Source organism: Vespa crabro, chromosome 2 (assembly GCF_910589235.1).
Source record: "Vespa crabro chromosome 2, iyVesCrab1.2, whole genome shotgun sequence".
Classification (NCBI taxonomy): Eukaryota; Metazoa; Arthropoda; class Insecta; order Hymenoptera; family Vespidae; genus Vespa; species Vespa crabro.
The window spans coordinates 20354473-20374851 of record NC_060956.1 but is presented as its reverse complement, the minus strand read 5'-3'; the positions used below and the strand labels follow the sequence as shown (position 1 = coordinate 20374851).

General features: G+C 34.3%; 2 protein-coding genes across 13 annotated transcripts in view; one reads left to right on the top strand and one right to left on the bottom strand.

Annotated features, from left to right (window-relative positions):
* The window catches only part of LOC124433166 (tensin-like), a 169741-nt gene that overhangs the window by 67461 nt on the left and 81901 nt on the right, over nt 1–20379 (top strand). The window contains exons 1-2 of one of the 12 annotated variants that reach the window (XM_046982874.1): nt 294–489; nt 783–938. The exons of 10 other annotated variants lie outside the window; for them this stretch is intronic. In XM_046982874.1, the coding sequence (XP_046838830.1) occupies nt 912–938 (27 nt within the window). In that variant the 5' untranslated portion in view covers nt 294–489; nt 783–911. Of the gene's footprint in view, nt 1–293; nt 939–20379 lie in introns of those variants that run through there. One more of the 12 variants, XM_046982872.1, reaches the window with a different exon arrangement.
* LOC124433167 (putative sodium-dependent multivitamin transporter) overlaps nt 1–20379 on the bottom strand; it is a 64886-nt gene that overhangs the window by 39752 nt on the left and 4755 nt on the right. The window lies entirely within an intron of this gene.

The following is a 20379-nucleotide window of genomic DNA, read 5'->3' as shown; positions in this document are numbered from 1 at the left end:
GATCGCACGATCGATTCTCTCGTCGTGACGTCGATACTTCCGATAAGCCATCTGAAATCGAGCGGAAGATATTCTATCTGAAAGAAGATCACGATGAGAGCGAGAGAGTAAAGGAACAAGTAAAAGTATAAGTACAAGAGGAGGAGGAGGAGGAGGAGGAGGAAGAAGAAGAAGAAGAAGAAGAAGAAGACGAAGAAGAAGAAGTAAAAGAAGAAGTAATAATAGAAGAGAACAAGGACGGTGACAACGACAACGACGAAGAAGAAGGAAAAAGAGGAACAAGAAAAAAAGAGAAAGACGATAAGGGAAAAAGAAAGAGAGAGAGAGAAAGAGTGAGAGAGAAAGAAAGAGGAAAAGGAGAAGGAAGGAAAGAGAGAGAAAGGTCGACGAACCATCGTTGGGAAAAGAAGAGAGTGCCAAAATTAGTGGGGAGACGTCTCTCGTGTGTGACCTTGACCTGTGTCGAGCCACAAAAGTCACCCTCTTCCGGTATATCTACTATTCCTCTTGTGACACCACTTATATCGTTGTTTCTCTCTCTCTCTCTCTCTCTCTCTCTCTCTTTATTTCTCTTTCCCTCTTATCCTCTCCCCTTCTCCCATTATATATCTCTCTTTTTCTCTTTCGCATTTACGTTCTCCACATCTCTTTCGTCTCCCATCTTTCTCATTTTCTCTTTCTCCCTCTCTCTCTCTCTCTCTCTCTATCTCTCTCTATCTTATACATTGACTTTCTTTCGTTCGTTCGGTTGACCACGTTCGACGCATACATCTGGAAGGAAGCTCTCGAAGGGGCGACAGGCGAGGAGAACGGAGATGCGCCATTTTCGAGAAGCGATGCGAAGAGAAGGTGAACGATCCTTGGAGCGTTTTGCCGCAGACCGGTAATGGGATACCAGAGGTGACGGCAAGATGAACGGTCACGGTTCCACCAATGAGGTACACCTTCTTCGTCTCTCTTGCGTATAATACCGTTTGCCTTTCTTTTTTCTCCCCTTTTACTTATGCTCTCTTACATTTTTCCTATTATTCTTTATTGCTTCATTTTGTTTGCATTTCTTTTCTTTTCTTTCTTTATCTTTTTTCTTCTTCTTCTTCTTCTTCTTTTTATTTATTACATTTTTTTCTGTACCGCGTAAAACTATACGTATGTATGAGTTTTCTCGTCTTTTCTCCTTCGAACTCTTTTTTTTCTTTCCCTCTTTCTCTCTCTCTCTCTCTCTCTTTCTGTCTGTCTGTTTCTTATCCAGAATAAAGAGAGAGAGAGAGAGAGAGAGAGAGAGAAACGGGCAATACGAGACGTTCTCTCTTCTTATTGCCGTTCTAAATTCGCCCGCTACACGAGTGGCGAGTGTCTACACACATGCGCGCGTGCGCCCAAGGAGAAAAGAGAAATTCCATTCGATCTCGACGATAGCAGTTGGCCGAACGGTAACAACGACGTCGCATTCTCATAGTACAGCTTTTATGCGATAATAAAGCATCCTCCAGGCATGTTTTCCGATACTTTCGATATTTCACAAATGAAATATCTGTTGAAAACTTTTTTCCGGAACGATCCAAGTTGAGACGCTTGAATGACGTCAATGAGTATACTACTTGTATTGAAAGTACAGTTCACAAAAGATAAAAATTGTTTGATCCATTTAATCCGTTGAATTCAGTTCAATTAGAAAAGATGATTTAAGATAGATTGATAAAACATTGACAGAATTTTTATCTGATTTTTTTTTATAGTAAAAGCGATTGCTTTTTATAAACAGAGAGAGAGAGAGAGAGAGAGAGAGAGAGAGAGTATAGAAAACGAAAAGAGAAAATAACGATAAAGTCTAATCTCTTAATTCGTTTGTTTATTTTACGAAGTTCGTCGACAGAGCGACAAGCGAGATAATGGAGGAGCGTCGTGCGAGATTCGCGTCATTTAACGGTCTACATTAAAGCGACGCAATTAAGCGAAGAAACCACGATGCCGGAATATCGAATTAATTCGACGATAGGCGCCGACAAAAATTTTATGCCCTTTTAGCGTAATTAGTCCCGGAGAAAAGAGCGAAGAAAGAAAAAAAAAAAAGGAAAGATGGGTTGCGTCAGAGAGAAGGGATGAATGTGAGAAAATGACAGGGAGTTGGAGAAAGGGAGAGAGAAATGATCAAAAAAAAAAAAAAAAAAAAAAAAAAAAAAAAAAAGAAAAAAAAAGAAAAAAAGGAAGAAGAGAAAAATAAATAAAAATCGTTAAAATCGACCGTTAAAACGAAAGGATCGTCTTCGAAATGCCGCGCTCGTAAAAGATTCGCTTGCCGTCTGCAACCGACAAGGTGATTATATATATATATATATATATATATATATATATTTTTTTTTTTTTTTTTACCTCTTTTACGTCGTACCTCGCGATTTCCAAGAAGAAGGTTACGTTTGAAGGAAAGAGAACGTTGAAAGAGATAGGAAGTCGAAGAGAAAGAAAGAAAGAGAGAGAAGGAGGACCTCCTCCGATAACGCCTCTTACCGATTAGATAACGCTCGCTGACAGGTACGGCACTGTTTCCGTGTCGAAAGGCGCGAATTCGCGTTAGGCCATTATACCTCCATGATATTTCGCTTTTATTCTTATTCTCATTCTTATTCTTATTCTTATTCTTATTTCTATTCTTCTTCTTCTTCTTCTTCTCCTTCTTATTATTATTATTATTATTATTATTATTATTCTTCGAAAGAAGGAACGAACGAGTTCTTCTTTTTTGGCGCTCGACCGAGAACGAAATATTAGCGATCCGTTTGCCCAAGAGAAAAGATAGAACGCAAACTGGTTCCTCGTGGAATTTCTCCACGAGGAGGATGGCACAAGAGACACGTCATCGATATCTTCTTCTTCTTCTTCTTCTTTTTCCTTTTTTTTTCTTCTTCTTCTATTCTTCTTTTTTTATTCCTTTATCCGCCAGTTCGAACAAAGCCACAGCTTTTACAATCAGCTCTAATCTCTATGAATATTAACTTTCTGCACTCTTTATTATTACCCTTTATCTTATTTCTTTTCTATTCTTCTTTTTTTTTTTCTTTTCTTTTCTTTTTCTTTTTTATTTTTATTTTTACTTTTTTTTTCTTCTTCTTCTTCTCCTTTTTTTCTTTGTTATCTAAAAAAATTCTACATGTCGTTTCACGTAAATTGTTTTTTCTGATGGAAACGTGATATTTTGTAAAAAAAAAAAAAAAAAAAAAAAAAAAAAAAAGAATTGTTATACAATGGCATCCTTAAAAAGAAAAAAAGAAAATATTGAAACAGATTCGACATTTGCGTTCGATAAATTAATATTTATTTTCAAATCGAATGATAAATTGTGGCATTGAGAAATTTGTAAAATACACGTAAATATCGTTTGAAACAAATTAAACTAATAGAAATAGTGACATGTAGTAAAAAAAAAAAAAAAAAAAAAAAGAACATTGCAATCGTAAAAAAACGTCAATATAACATAATAAAAAATACTTTGACAGATTCGATTAGTGTCGGTCGCGCAAATGAATTTTATAATTTTATATTAAATTGATATAACAAACATTTGCCCACCGTGTAGAACTTTCCAAATTATTCTTCAATTAAAATGAATACATATATTTCCCTTATTTAATCTCTTTACCGTGAAATCGATTGAGCGATATCGAGGACATGGGGCGTAGCAAGGGGGGCGGGCGCGGCGGTTGGGGGGGGGTTAGCGAGAGGGGAGACAGGTTGGGGCGGGATAGGAGGAAGGGACGAAAGAAGAAGAAAAAACGATTCTGGCAAAAAGCCATGCACGAATAAAGGAGAAAAGCGTGTCGCGGCTCTTGTGGACTCTTTTCATGTGCGTGCACGCAATACCAAATGAAACAGCACGAAGATTTCCCCCTCCCCCATACCCCCCCCCATACACCCCCTCCTCCCCGTTGGTTAGTTTTCGTTCCCACAACTTATGTAGCTTAACCGCGATAGCTTCTTCATTTAACTCGATTCGATTCAATTCGATACGTTTCAATTCGATTCGATTCGATTCGATTCGATTCAATTCGATTCGATTCGATCAGACTCAAATCGGTTTCTTTCGTTTCCGTACGTACGATGGACTCGTAACTCTATTTTTTTTCTTTTCTTTTTTTTTTATTTTTTTTTTTTTTTTTTTTTTTTCTTATTTTTTTTCTTTTTTTATATAAATCATTGAAAATAAATCGATTCCGTAATTTTTCCGGTAGCCACGTACTTAACCGGAAGTTTAGGAATATTCACGCCGCGTTATCTCTCATTGGTCCAGTTATTAAATGAAGCCATTACGTTACTGTACTCTCCTTATCTGTTCTTAAGTATATTTCGAAACGATGTTACGTTCGATAAATCGCAAGATCGTAATTAAAGAACTTGAATCAGCTTTTGATATCAGCTCGTTAGAAATGATTTCGAACGATTTATAAACTAAACGACGATATTTTTCAATAAAATTTTTCATCTCTTAAAAACTTATGATATCTCTGATTGTCGAAAGGAGTTTGATGTGAGAAACGGGTTGAAAAATATCAAAGATATTTTTTAATTATATTATTATAATGATACATTTTGAGATTCGAGATGTTGATACGAAAGAAGAAAGAAAAAGAGAATGAGAGAGAGAGAGAGAGAAAGAAAGAAAGAGCGAAGAGAGAGAAAGATATAAAGAAAGTATACATTTTATAAAATCGATTTCGAAGGTGAGAAGAATTGGCATAATCACGAATAAGAATCAAAGTGACGCCGGTATTTTCTTGGCGCCATAAATCTTGCGTAATTGTGCCCAATTAATTTCTATGCAAATGAGACAAAATGTGAAAGACTGCGCAAACAGAGAGAGAGAAAGAGAGAGAGAGAGAGAGAGAGAGAGAGAGAGAGAGAGGTGGGTCGAAAAGATTGACGAAAGAAAAAGACAAAACTCTTCGAATTCTTTCTCAAGAAGGAGAGAGAAAGAGAGATGATCTATTCGAGGTCGATCATCGAAATTCACATTGTCGAAATAGTCCTTCTTAGAATCCTATCGATGTTTATCCTTTCCCATACCTTTTTTTTTTTAATCTTTTTTGTTTTTCTTTTCTTCTCTCTCTCTCTCTCTCTCTCTCTCTCTCTTTTTTTTTCTATAGGTATAGGCATTGACTAATAATATCTATATATATATGTGTGTGTATATATATATATATATATATCATCACTAAGACAAGACTGGAAAGTTTCGGTCCTCAACGATGCTCCTTCGAGTTTCTCTCTCCGACATATATTATATACTTAAGTATCGTACGTTGTACTCGAGGGTTGCTCGAATAGTATGTTCTGATTATATGAATGTGCAGCTTTGCTACGTGCCACAAAGAAACCTTTTCAAATCTATTATCTAGTAGTAGCATTCTGTTACGATATTGAAACACGAGTCGCAAATAGAATTTACGTGAAACGTGCAAGTAATTAATTTTCCTTCAACCTCATAATTTTTTTTTTTTTAATTAAAATTTACGAAGAACCATTTGAAAATTAATATATTATTATTATTATTATTATTATTATTATTATTATTATTATTATTATTATTATTATTGTATTAATCTTCGTTTTGAGTTTTGTTTGTTCTTTTTTTGTTTTTTTTTGTTTTTTTTTTTGTTTTCTCATAAAAAGTATCAAATACTTAAAACTCATACGTTGATTACTTTGATTTTGATAATATTTAATAATTTTATTCGTATATATTTTTTTTTTTCTTTTCTTTTCTTTTCTTTTATTTTATTTTATTTTATTTTATATATATATATATTTTTTTTTTGCGAATTAATTTTTCCCAAGATTCGTAAAGTCTTTTAAAAGAGACCGTTCAACGAAGCGTCGTCCATTGAACTTTCATTCATTCTTGAAAATGAATGCAACCCTTTTGATTCGAGCTTTGGAGAACGGATTAAGTCACTAAATTCCAGATATAATAACAGTAGTTAATATTTGCAGTATGCTTTGAAAGTTGAAGAAAATTCGTTTTAGTAACATAAAGGAAATATTCTCTATGGCAGTTAGGGGGAAGAGTTAAGGTATTCTAAGAGAAATGAATTGCTCCGAACGTACGACGAATGGTCACCACAAAAGCGAAGAAATTCCAAGACGAAGGAATTCTAAATCCTTCTACCGCCCTTTTCTCTATTATCCAAAGATAAAATAGACGAAGGAAAATAAGAGAGAAAAAGGAATTTTTTAACACCCTCTTACAAATACGTTCTTCAAACAGCATAGTTATCAGGGCGTCTAGTAAATCGTCTTTCAAGTTGAATACGGAAAAATATCAGTTTGAAAAGTGAATTTATCATAGATCTTAAATCTCATTATGCGTAAGAAAATTTCAGAAAATAAGAAACAAAGAAAGAAATAGAGAGAGAGAGAGAGAGAGAGAGAGAGAGAGAGAAAGAGAGACAAGAAAATTCTTTCTTAAGAATAAGTCTAGCTCCCCATGAATAACAGGACTTAGTATTACACGTAATATAACGTTTTCCGGTTCAGTTTTCTCAACAGCACCCTTCTATTACTGTCTTTCTTTTCTGTCATCTTATACGATCCTCGAACACCATCGTGTCTTCATCGTGTCTAGAAAATGTAAGAAAATTTGTGAAAGAAAAAAAAAAGAAAACATGAAAAAGGAGAAAAGGGAGAGAAAAAGAAAATTCTTTTCTTGAGAATAAGTCTATCCCCTCCCATTGTCCATGAATAACAGGACTTGGTATTACAAGTAATATAACGTCTTCCGGTTCCGCTTTCTCAACAGGACTCTCTACTCATCTCTTTTCTTCCTTCCTTCCTTCCTTCCTTCCTTCCTGTCATCTTTTATGGACCAAACGGAAACGAGAATAAGTGCAAAAAAAAAAAAAAGAGAAAAAATTAGAACGATAAGGAGGATAGAAAGACAGAGAGAGAGAGAGAGAGAGAGAGAGAGAGGACAAGGTAAGAATAAGAGAAGATGAGAAAGAATAAGCAGAGGATCCCCCATGGTTTTTACCGTGGATTACCAGCCATAACGTTTTACGACGAGCGACGACTCGACGGAATTACTATTCCGTTCGTGTGGACGGCTCGTAAGGAGCTCGTAAACGACTTGCATAAAATTGATTCGCCACGGTCGGCACATCGAAACGACGAAGAGCGGCCGACGCCTTCGAAACCACTAACAACAACAACAACAACAACAACAACAACCCTTATCTTCTTTTCTTTCTTTTTTTTTCTCTCTCTTTTCTTTTCTTTATTCCATTCCAAAAAATCGGAATTTTTGGTAACAATATCCTTTCCTCTTTCTAAGATAATATTTTACTATTACATTATATCGGGCTCACTGAAGATGATGAAAAACGATTCGAATATAGAAGTATTATATTTTTGTTAATTTATCTTCCCCCTCTCTCTCTCTCTCTCTCTCTCTCTCTCTCTTTCTATCTCTATCTTTATCTCTCTTTCTGTCTTTCTTCTTTTCTCTTTTTATATATCAAGGTTTCAAACGATTTCTCGGTAATAATCGTTAGAATGTCGCTTATTTAACCTTAAGCTGTCTTTTCATGTGACATTTTCATTGTTTAATGGTCTTTCCTTCGAGTTAATAATAAAATCTTATATCTATCATTTCTCTTTTTCTATCTATTTCCTTCCCCCTCTCTCTCTCTCTCTCTCTCTCTCTCTCTCTCTCTCTCTCGCAAAGACACATAGACGCACACTCCTTTCCCTGATTCTTTTCTATTAGCAAGATCAAAAGGGTCGATCTCTTTGAAAGTTTTCACGTCGTACTTCTCATCGATGAAAAACTTTTGAACTTTTTAAAGAAGTAAAGGAAAAAAAAAAGAAAAGAAGAAATTAAAAAGAAAAAAAAAAAAAAAAAAGAAAACTTTCATCTCTCAATGTTACGTCTTTCAATTTTTCGTTGAATTACGCAAAAAGGGAAGGAAGGAAGGAAGGAAGGGAAGAAAGAACGAAAAAGAAAAAAAAAAAAAAAAGAAAGGAGTAAAAAAAAGAAAAGAAATTCTCTCAACGAATCTTCCTCCGTTCCTTCGTTCGTTGATAGAGATTTAATTAAAAAAGAAGGCTTGGGGTGGTCGGTGAGAAGGGATTGGGGCGGCGTGGAGGAGGGTGGCGGTTGGGGGTGGAGGGGAATGTCGAAGAAAGGGAGGACCAACAAGAAGGAGAATGATCGAGGTAGTAGAAAAGAAAGAGAGAAAGTAAAAACAAATGAATATAAAAATGAATGAAAATGAGAAATGGGAAAGAAAAAAAAAAAAAAAAAAAAAGAAAAAAAAAGAAAAAAAAGAAAAGGAAGAAATAAAACAGAGAAAAGTTTTATTTGCGAAAGGAATTGATGTTGGATGGGTGACAAACGATAAGTGAATATAAAATGATTGGCTATATGTAATTACCATGAAGGATATTGAATATCCATTAATGCGTACGGGCTTTATACTTCGTCGTTCAGGGAGGAATTCTAATTGCGATATGATTAAATCGCTCGGAGGAAAGTGCTCAACCACTAATGTATACAAACACTGAGTGAGAGAATGAGAGATTGAAAAGAGAAAGATAAAGAGAGAGAGAGAGAGAGGGAAAATGAGAGAATGAGGAAGAGGTATGGGGAGGACAGAGCAATTTTACTGGAGAATAATGTACGCGCGTGCTCGTTTATATATATATATATATATATATATATATATATATATGTGTGTGTATATACGTATGTACGTATAGGTATTACATTATAGAAGCGGAACGGCAGCATTCCGGTAGTTTTACGAGAGAAGAAAAGCAGAGGCACGTGGGCGTGCCAGTGTTCACGCGCGAATCGTGTCCGCAAAACGAATCCTTTTGTCGAAGGATACGCCCCACGTGAACGTGCCCGCGAAACTTCTCATTCCATTTCCTTTTCCACGTTTATCATGTTTTCCGCTATCAAATTGTATCCCTTTCGTCGTTTCGATAAATCGTTCCGAAAATGATAATAAAAATAAAAAGGAAGCAAAAAAAAAAAATATATATATATATATATATATATATATATAAATGTAAAATTAAATAGATAGCTCTTGAATAAAATTACTGCTTATAAACGTACTTTTTCTATATGCATTAGAAATTACATGTTAGGTGATATACGTTTATCTCTTTCTGTTTCTTTCTCTTACTTTCTGCCATTAAATTGTTCCTTTTACCGTTTTGATAAATCACTTTGAAAATAAAAATGAAAATATAAAAATATATATATATATATATATATATGTATATATTGTATATCCAAGAATTAATTTTTGTGTGAAATTTGCTTGTAAGGCAAGTTACTTTTCTACATATACACATTAGAAATTACACGCTATGTGATATCGATTCAGACTACGTATATATTTACCTAGATATATATATATATATATATACACATATATAACGAAAGCATTAGACATATTCGATGCGTCCAATTGCACCGTTTTACCGTCTAATCATATGCACTTGTAAATTAATGACTCGACACACTCTCGATAAACTTCCTTTTGATCGCTACGAGAGAATGTAACGAATTACATATATGCTTGACGTACCTTCGAACTCTACGCGTATATATTTAGCACGTGCCTTACGTCTAATCTTAAGTAGTCTCTTATTCTTTGTATAAAAAAGAGAAAGGAAATGAGAAGGACAGATAGATAGATAGATAGATAGATAGAGAGAGAGAGAGAGAGAGAGAGAGAGAGAGAGAGAGAGAGAGAGATAGAGAGAGATAGAGAGAGAAAGGAAGAAAAAGAGAAAATGTTACAACTTACTATTACAAACGAAGAATATGAAAGACAGTTGCTTTTGTCGTTCGTATGTTAGATACAATAAGCTTGGCGATGGATACAACAGATACACGATTACTACATATATATATATGTATATATACAATTGTGGGTTTGTGGGTTATATCGTGGCCAAGCGAAATTATTCGACTCGTATAACGAAGAACTAATGAATATTGATGTATATAGCTATGAGTTTCGCTCGAGGCCGATGCATTAGCATTATTAACACTTCCTAACCGTCGTCGAATCGCGTTGTCCAACCGCGAAAGTTCTTTCTGTGGAAACTAAATGAAGATAAAATAAAAAAAAAAAAAATATATATATATATATATATATATATATATATATACGTATATACATCTATATATGAATATATACCTTTGTATAAATATATATATATATATATTTTGGTTTTTCTTTTTGTTATAGTTTTTTTCTTTTCTTCATACTCATTCTCTTTTCTTTATTTTTTGAAGTGTTCCTATACGGTCTTGATGAGAATTATCGGAGAAACTTGTCCGAAAGATTAATGAAAGAGATACTAAGTTCAATGCGCTTCTTCTATCTCTATAACGTTTAACGAAGGGTGAAAACTCTAAGCGAAAAAGAAAGATATCGTTAGACGAATCTTCGAAGATATATATATATATATATATATATATCGATGAGCTTCTAATCAATACGATCCTTAAATGATTTTCTTTTCTTTTTCTTTTTTCTTTTCTTTTTCCTTTTTTTCTCCCTCTCATTCTTTCTTTTTTCTCTTTTTTTTTTCTTTCTTTTTTTTTTTGTCTTCTACGTACAAGAACTATTCTATTCCGTCCAATTAAAAAAAAAAACTGTTATAGTTCTTAATGGATATATGACGTTAATAGTAGTACGACGTAGAATATTGTTCTGTAACGTTTGAAATTATGAATGAGAAGATATAAAATAATGTTTTAGTAAACGTTTCGACCTGTTAAGGTCATTTGATGGTTAAGGTTTGCCTTGACTCGTTCTCCAAAGTGCCAACATTGACCAAGAAATTTGACAGAAGATAGACAGGGCCGTTTCCTCTCCCTCATCCTTCTTCATCCGTCCTCATCCGAGGCCACTAATCCCATTAAATTGTTTTGCAGTCTGCCAATTGGTCACGTATCGCCTCTGACCTCGTTACAGATCAGATTACTCGAATAAGAGAATAAGAGATAGAGAGAGGGAGATGTACACAAGAGGTTTAACATTATCAGCGTGCGGGTCGTCTCTCCCCTTTCCCCATTACTTCCTCTCCTATCGATAATCGTACGATCCACAAAGATAACCCGATTTTATCTCTTTATTATTGTTTTTTGCTTTTTTCCTTTTTTCCTCTTTAATCGAGCATTTATAGCCCAAAGTATTTTCTTTTACTATTTACATTTGTTTTCTTATTTAATTAATTTATTTATTTATTTTCGTTCGCATTATACGCAAAAGGGAAACTTTCGTTAATTAACTCAAGCAAACTCGTTACATGATAATCGTATAATGTAATAGGTCGTCATTATATATGTATATATGTGTACGTACTTGTATCCATATATTGTATGTATGTACATACGTAAGTATGTATGTATTACGTTCGAAGTATTCGCTTTTGAAGCACGCATTTCCCGAGAGAACGATAATGCTTTCCGGATGGTAATAGGTCACATTGTTAGCACGTACCTACCGCATTACCTTTACTACATTTAATTTTGATAACTAATGCGAACACACGAAAGCCCACTCGAAGAAGTTTCCCGTAATTCAAACGATCTCGTTATAATGCACCATATAGAAACTTTATTATTATTGTTATTATTTCGCTCGAGAGAGATAGAGATAGATAGGTAGTCAGAGAGAGAGAGAGAGAGAGAGAGAGAGAGAGAACGCAAAGGATGACCGCGCGTAAATATACAAATGTACTTTACTCTTTTCTCTGTGTGTATGTTTTTTTTCTTCTTTTTTGTCTTTCTTTTTTTTTATTCTTTTTTTCTTCTGAATTTAAAATAAATAACATTAAAAAATAATTATTAACGTTTTCCTCGAAATGAAATGATTCTATAAGAAAACTTTAGAAAGTTTTCGAACAAGGTTTTTTCGTCTCGATCTCGGCATAAAACTATATTGACCTAAATAAATCGATGGAAAGAAAGAACTGTTTGGCGTTGTAGAGAAAAAAAAAAGAACAATGAAAAAAAAAAAGGAATAGAAAAAAAACGTTCGTCGTGAAAAAGTAATGCTGAGACTCGATATGCCTTTGAGTGGTGCGTCGGTACGCGAATTTCGAGGAAATGAAAGTGGGTCGTTTGGGTGGATGGTAGAATTGAAAAAAGAAGTTGAGTTCGATAACCAATACCCCAAAGGCTGATCGAAGATCGGAAAAATTTGAAAAACGACGGTCTACCTTTGGACGAGGGAGGATACTCAAACTTTTTTGCCCGGCGTTATCCTCGAAAATATTTTTCGAAAGATCGCTATACTTTAAGAAAATCTTTCGAAGATACAGAGGATATTTTCTTATTCTTCTCTCTCTTTTTTTTTCTTTTTCTCCTAAAGACGAACTCCATATCCCACAAATTTAATGAGTCATCATTAAAAGAAACGAAATAAATTTTATTTCATTTTTGTTCGATTCGACGAAACTAAACTAACGAGCGCCTCCAGGGATCAACCTGAAAGATAATAAATTTGATTGTCGCAATAATTCTATCCGTCAAACTGTCACGCAATATCCTTAAATTTGTTGCCTTGAAATATCAAAGTTTTCGCCGTGGGATACAGCTTTGATAAACGTTGCTGTAGAAAAAAAAAAAAAAAGAAAAAAGAAAAACAGAAACCAGTGGAAAGTAAAAGAAAAAGTAATTAATAACGAAACCGATGTCTTTGGGATAACTCTAAGATAGAAACAAGCATAAGGAAATAGAGTGCGCGAGAATCGTTTTGTAAACACAACGGAAGCATCGTTATTGTTATTAAATAGAGTACGAAGGATATACAGAGAGCTACCGACGATGGAATCAGTGCTTTCTCGTCGGTCGAAGGGTCAACATCGTGCTACTCGAGTTCTCACAGATCGTTAGCGTTCACATTTGTCTTGCCGTTACCATTCCGTTTTGAATCACGTTCTTTGCGATGAATTGCGTATAGACTAGAACCACGCAAAATAAAAGAATTTGATGATAGGCATATCTTTGTCGGTACATCATCACCAAGAAGAGAAAGAAAAGAAGAAAGAGAAAGAGAAAGAGAAAGAGAAACTTCATCATTTCCTCCTTCTTCATTTTCTTCTCGTTCGTAGTCAGTGAGATCGACAAATCAGCTATATATCAAAGAATGTTGCTTGCCGAGATAGCAGACACGATCTTTATCTATTCCATCTAAAGTCGATGCTTCGGTACGCACGCGTTAGCATCACCGGTGGTCGCCGAGCACGACGGCGGAAGAAATCGCTCTATTACCTTCTCTCAAGAGCGTGATACCAGCTATATCATTGTAGCTTTAAAGAAAGATAAAGAAAGATATATAGATATAGATAGAGAGAAAGAGAGAGAGAGAGAGAGAGAGAGGTAGAGAAGAAGAAGAAGAAGAAGAAGAAGAAGAAGAAGAAGCTGTAGATATCAGAGGCCGTTAGTCAGTACGTAATATCACGTTGTCTATGTATTCCTGTAGATCCCGTAAGAAAGAGAGAAATAGAGAAAGAGATAGAGATAGAGATAGAGATAGAGAGAGAGAGAGAGAGGAAGATCTTGGAAAAATTCTAACAAACGGCAAGCTACCTCGACGGCGGCACCTTATTATCCGTGACTGCTTCGGCAAGCCGCATAGGACGCTAATTACAAACTTTCATTGCGAGTCACGCTCGCAAACGGGCAAAGCGGATGGAACGGGCCCGATAGTCAACGAACGGGCTGCTTCTGCATGGCGGAGTAGTTCATGAAGAAGACGGAGAGTAGATAGGGATAGAGGTCGAATGAGAGACGACGAAGAAAGGGTGGGTGGGGAAAAAAGGCTGGCGGGGGGTCGGAGAGGTAATTGCGCCTATTAATCAGTCGACTTCGAAGAGTAAGAGAGAGAGAGAGAGAGAGAAGACTTTAGAGAACAAGCAAGCATCGATTAAACTCGGCGTTCCTTGAATCTGCGTAGGCGAGTGATTTCAAAGTCGATCGATTCAACGATCGATTCAATTCACGCACAAAGCAAAAAAGAGAGTGAGAAAGAGAGAGATAGAAAGATAGATAGATAGATAGATAAATAGAGAGAAAGAGAGAAGGATATAGACTGACTGGTGTTATCCAGCATCACACCTATCGTGCGTGGCGTTTTAGATCGATCGTATTGCGTATACATTTTAGTATCGTCTATGTATATACACACGTTTGTAATTTCATTGGACATTGTCGTACGATAAACCACATGACCGTGTTACACCATGGCCACTTTGTCGCGAAACGTGTTACAAATACGCACCCTCGTTGACTCGTTAACTTTATGACTATCATTTTTCCTTCGCTAATCGTTCCGATGAAAGGATCAACGGATTTGTTGATTAACCGAGAATTGAACGTGTTCGTTCATTTCTTTTTTTTTCTTTTTCTTTGTTTGTTCTTTTTATTTTATTTTTTATTTTCTTATTTTATTTTATTTCTTTTTCTTTTTTTTTTTTTTTTTTTATTAATACCTCAACCTCGTAAATAATCGAGGATACGCATTTCAGGACGAAATGAGAGACCAAAGTGAATTATTTTGAATGTTTTCATATTATTTGGAGAATATAATTTGAGATTAGTAAAGATCGTTTTGCCATGATAATATATTCAATTTTATCTCGAGTTAATCCATAAAAATTTTATCTTACATCTGAGTATTTTCGTTTTGAAGGAAAAAAGCGAAAAAAAAAAGAGAGAAGAAAAAAAAAAGGAAAACGCACGAAATAATTGTACGTATACGTACCGAATACATATGCAAGTGGGTACTTCTAATCTTCGAATTAATTATCGATTAAATTTCTCGCTGGAAATAAAGTACACGTTCTTATTTCTTATGTTATCCTTCGATTTAATAAAGAAGGATAATAAAAGCTTTAAGGATTAAAATAAAATTTCGTTATAAAACGTTTTAGTAGTAGTTGTCGTTTTTATTAATTGTTCTTCTTCTTTTTTTTTTTTTTCTTTTTTGTTTCTTTTTTCATTCGTTTCCTAGTCGATAGTCTTAGGTTGGTTGATCGTTAGAACCGATGACAAATGTGCATAAAAAAGGTGTTACATGGAACAATGGTCGACAATGGTTGGCGATAAAAGGAAAGTCGTCTGGCTTCAATGGGGACGGTAACAGCAGCCCCAGACCGTAGTAATGTCCGTCGGGTTTTACAAGTGAGTGTAATAGGGGGAGAAAAGGTCGATACCTTTTATACATGCGCGGATTGTTCGTTTCGTCGACATTTGGTGGACGTAACAAACATTTAAACTTTATCTCGTCGAACCCAGAAGAGAAAGTTTTTTGTGATTGGAAATATATTTTTATTGATTTCTTTCTCTTTTTTTAATTTCTTACTTTTTCTTATTCTTTTCTTTCTTACCTTTTTTTTTCTTTCTTTACCCCTTCCCCCATCCTCCACCCCATCCATCCCGTCTCCCACCCTTAATTCTTACAATATCACTTTGTTCGACCTCTTTCGCGCATCGAATAGAAGAAAAGAATGTTTATGAAGAAGAAAAAGAAGAAGAGGAAAAGGAGGAGGAGGTGGAGAAAGAGAAAGAAGGAACATTCGAGTATATATCGATATGTTTGTCAATCGATAAAGATCGAATTGACAGCGAGTTTGCGGCGATCGCATCGCAAATCGAAAATTTTGTTCGGCCGTTTCGGATGTCGGTAATAACGATAAATAATGTTAAATGAGAAATGACGATGACGTAAGAATAGAGGGTCGGGGGGAGGGGAGGTAGGACTGGAAAGACGGAGGATAGAAGGGCCAGCATGGGAAAATAATTAATTGTCATGCAATAACAACGTAATGGGCCGCGACTAAAGGCGAGAATTTCATGCCGGTACGAGAATCTTTGGCTCGTTCGTCCTGCCAATTAAGAGAGAGGACACGATATATACCAAGTGCGAGATCCTTCGAGGTAACGAGCCTCGTTTGCAATGTCGACGACGAAGATGGAAAAGAGAGAGAGAGAGAGAGAGAGAAAGAGAGAGAAAACAGAGACAGAGACAGAAAGGAGCCAACGCTCAAGATTCTCCGCAGGGACGAGTAATTTGCTCACTTTCGTTTTCTCCATTCTGTGTTAGCTAATTATGTTAATGTCTTACGTCCATTTGGAACAACGTTAGATATAAGTTGTCCAACGACATGAAATAAAATATTTAAACGACTACGATAAAAATATTTCAAATGACATTGTTCGATCAAATGAATGATCATTTCTTTTCTTTTTTCTTTTTTCTTTTTTAATAAATATCTATTAATTATTAATTATTATTTTTCATTTGAAAATTAATTATTGTAGAAAATCAGTTTTACCCGTTGATTCTATTACATTCGAGAAAATAAAAGAGAATGAGAGACCAAAACAATTTGTTATCACTAAGATCGATAAGGGACGATAACGCGATATACGATAACGCGAATGAGGATAATGAATTTTTCTGATAGGTTTAACACCAGAAGCTACCTTTCGATTGTTTATTTCTAAAAGCGAGACCACAATCATTATTCATTGTGTCGTCGAACGAGAGCAATTGCGATGCTCCGAAGACTGAGAAGAAGAAGAAGAAGAAGAAGAAGAAGAAGAAGAGGTGGAGGAAAAGGAGGAAGAAGAAAACGATCTCATTCGTCATCCCATGTCTTAAGGATCATCCATCCATCCATCCATCTGTCCATTCATCCATTCATTTATCCATCCATCCATCCTTCTTCTTCAAAGGATTCTCTTCGTATTAAAGAGAGAAAGAGAGAGAGAGAGAGAGAGAGAAACATTATTAAGCACAGAAGATGTTACACACATTTTCTCTCTCTCTCTTTCTCGCTCTCTCTTTTTTTCAAAAAGTTTCTTTTTATTATTACATTTTTTATTAATTATTTTTTATTTGTTATTATTTTATTTTATTTTATTTTATATTTTTTATTGTTTATTCTTTTTAACAAAGTTGCATTTCGCAAATGCATCTCGATTGGTTCAACCAGCGACCGTGGCCGCGTCCTCGCCGTGATCCTGACGACCTTGGACTACCACAACATCGGCCAACAAGCTAGCTTACCTCTCTCTCTCTCTCTCTCTCTCTTCCTCTCTCTCTCTCTTTCTCTCTCTTTCTCTCTCATCCCTTCGGGCTACTACGTCGAATAAACCGAGATCTCATCCTCTTGGGAAAGATCAACTTAAAGATCCGTTCACACTGATATCAATAAGAAACGAAATACACATATATACAAGTATATACATAACATATATTCGCGAGTACGTGTAATAGACATTCTTTTAATGTATACTAATTGAATTGAATTAATGAGAATTTGTGCATTCACACGTGATACTTAAATAATAATAATAATAATAATAATGATGATGATGATGATGATGATGATGATGATGATGATGATGATGATGATGATGATGATGATGACAGTCATGATGATGATGACGATGATGATAATTTGTTAACCATCAAATACAATTGAAGATCTCTTCTCAACTTTTTGATGCATCGCGTAGGTATACATGTATACATTCGAAGTACTCTTTAATCATTTTCAATAGAGTATCCATAATATATTTACATAAATATATTTTCTCTCGTTATTGAGAATTTTCGATTCAAGAATTACCAAAATACGTTCCTATCGTTCGATTAATTTCCGACTATTCAATTAATTAAATTATTATTATGTTAAACGAAAAGGAAAGAAATTTTTTACATTGTCATCCCATAAACCGTATATATAACAATTATTATTATTATTATTATTATTATTATTATTATTATTATTATTATTATTATTATTATTATTATTATTATTATTATTATTATTATTATTATTGCAAATGTTTTCGTATACTTTGTATGAACTTCAGATTTAGCATGTGCATAATTACATGCTCGAATAGGCAATATCTCTTTCGAGATCTCTGGAATGACAAGCGTTGTATAGGAAGACCAAAAAACGGCGTGTGCTTATCTAAGCGTTTCCTTCATGAAAAAGTGGGTCAGTGAGACGATCAGCATCCACATAAAAGGTCCCTTATCGATCGGTGCGTTATCTCGCGTAAACATGGAAAGGCATCGCGTAGTACTACGCGAGAGAGGAGATAAGAGACCGCCTACGGAGTTTTGAATCGTCTCGATCGGACTAATTGATTCATTCATTAATTCATTCATTCATTCATTTATTACGTGAGTAAAAATCTAAATTAAAAAATAACATAAGGATTTAATGATCGATAGAAAAGGATTTAATTGTTCGAATAGCAAAATATTATCTCTTGATATATTTTAATTATCAAATGACATATAAGATGAATATTAAAAGATAGAAAATATAGAAATAGAATTTATAGATTTATATTAATATTTGTAATTATTATTATTATTTAAGTATTATATTTTATTTAATTATTTATTATTTTATTACGACGAGTTAAACTCACGGATCATTATTAATTCCTGTAATGAGATTCCATTGGGATTCAACATTGTTTTGTATAGCCGATAATTATGTTAGCGGAGTTAAACGACATGGACGCATAAAACGACGCCGAATCGACGCGGAAACGACGCTGACACGACAAGTATACGACGCGGAAAAGACGCAGACACGACACTGCAAGTCAAGGCAAGGCAAGCTGTTCTTTTGCTGTGACGTGTCTTATTGAATTTTTCCTTCCTCTTTTTTTTTTTTCTTTCTTTCCTCTTTCATCATAAATTAATTCAATTTTACAACAACTGCATATACTTTGTATATTCGTAATCTATTAAAAAAAATTTTTTTTCCCCTGCACAACAAAACGAATACAAATTTTTAATATAGATCTACACGATTGAAAGTTTGAAATACCACTTCGAAAAGATCGAAAATCTTTTTGGGTTAGCGAAATACAATTTTTTCTCTCTATCTCTCTCTCTCTCTCTCTACGGACAGTTGAATTTTGCGTTGATATTTTCTACGATTTATTTTTTGTTTTTTTTTTTTAACACGAAGTATCGATTTCCATTAATAAAAAAAAAAAAAAAAAAAAAAGAAAAAAAAGAGAAAGAAGAAAAAAAGAATTATGACATCTCAACAATGGGGGGCTCATGTCTACGAAATAACTATAATAAACATTACATTTTTTTTTCTCCACCTTAATAATCTAATAACATTTGTTCGAGACATTTATTTACGTATATTACCTAATCAATAAGATCGATGAAAATTTCATTATTTTATTTAAAATGATACACCCGGTACATCTATATACATACATACATATATACATACATACATACATACTAATGAATATATCTATGTTCGAGAGAAATATAAACGTTCGATCTTTGATCATCTTAGAAAAATCAATTGGATGATTTCATTCCGATTAAAATCCAGTAACCACCTTCGATCGAATCGTTTAGATTCGATTTAACGAAGCGTAGTTACATACATACGACCTTGAAGTACTCGATTAATCTCTTCGATCGATTCGTTCACTTAATCGCTTTATATATCGATTTTCTTTCTTTTCTTTCATTTTAACTGTTATCGACGTCGGCCGCCGACCGTGTTGTATAGTTGATATCATTTTCAAACGAATTCCTACGTTGGAATTTCATCGTCGATTCATTAACACATTACTGGATCGTAAACGATTCGTATAAAATGCAATTGGTATTTCTCTTTCTTTTTCTCTATCTCTCTCTCTTTCTCTCTCTCTCTTTCTCTCTCTCTCTCTCTCTCTCTCTTGCACGCGCGCGCACTATCTACTTCGATATCATCATTCGCTCTTCAATAAATCCAACAAGATTAATCACAAAACTGATATCGATATAATTTCATAATAGACGTCATCATTGCTCGTCACAATAATGACGATAGATAAAATTAAAAATCATTCAAATCAACATTACCTTTGTAATTCGTTGTTTTAAACGAAAATGAAGAAGAAGAAGAAGACGAAGAAACATTAGAACAATGAAATATTAAAAGTATTCGTTGTTTTTTATTATCATTATTATTATTATTATTATTATTATTTTTTTTTTTTTTTATTTATTTATTTATTTATTTTTCTTTCCTCTTCATTCCATCAGATTGAAATCTTTCTTTCTTGAAAGGAAATTAACGTTAGAACTCGAACGAAGTTAAAATGAAAAAGAAAAATTTCTAATGACTCTGACATGTTCTGAATATGTTCTCAGTCGATCGTACGAATTGACATCACTTAGAAGAAATATCTTTTACACTTTGCGATAATCCAAAGTGCGCTTGACAAGTAATGCCCCGATAAAACCATGTATATAACTATACATGATCTAACATTATATTTGCGCAATCGTCGTGTACGTCGGAGTG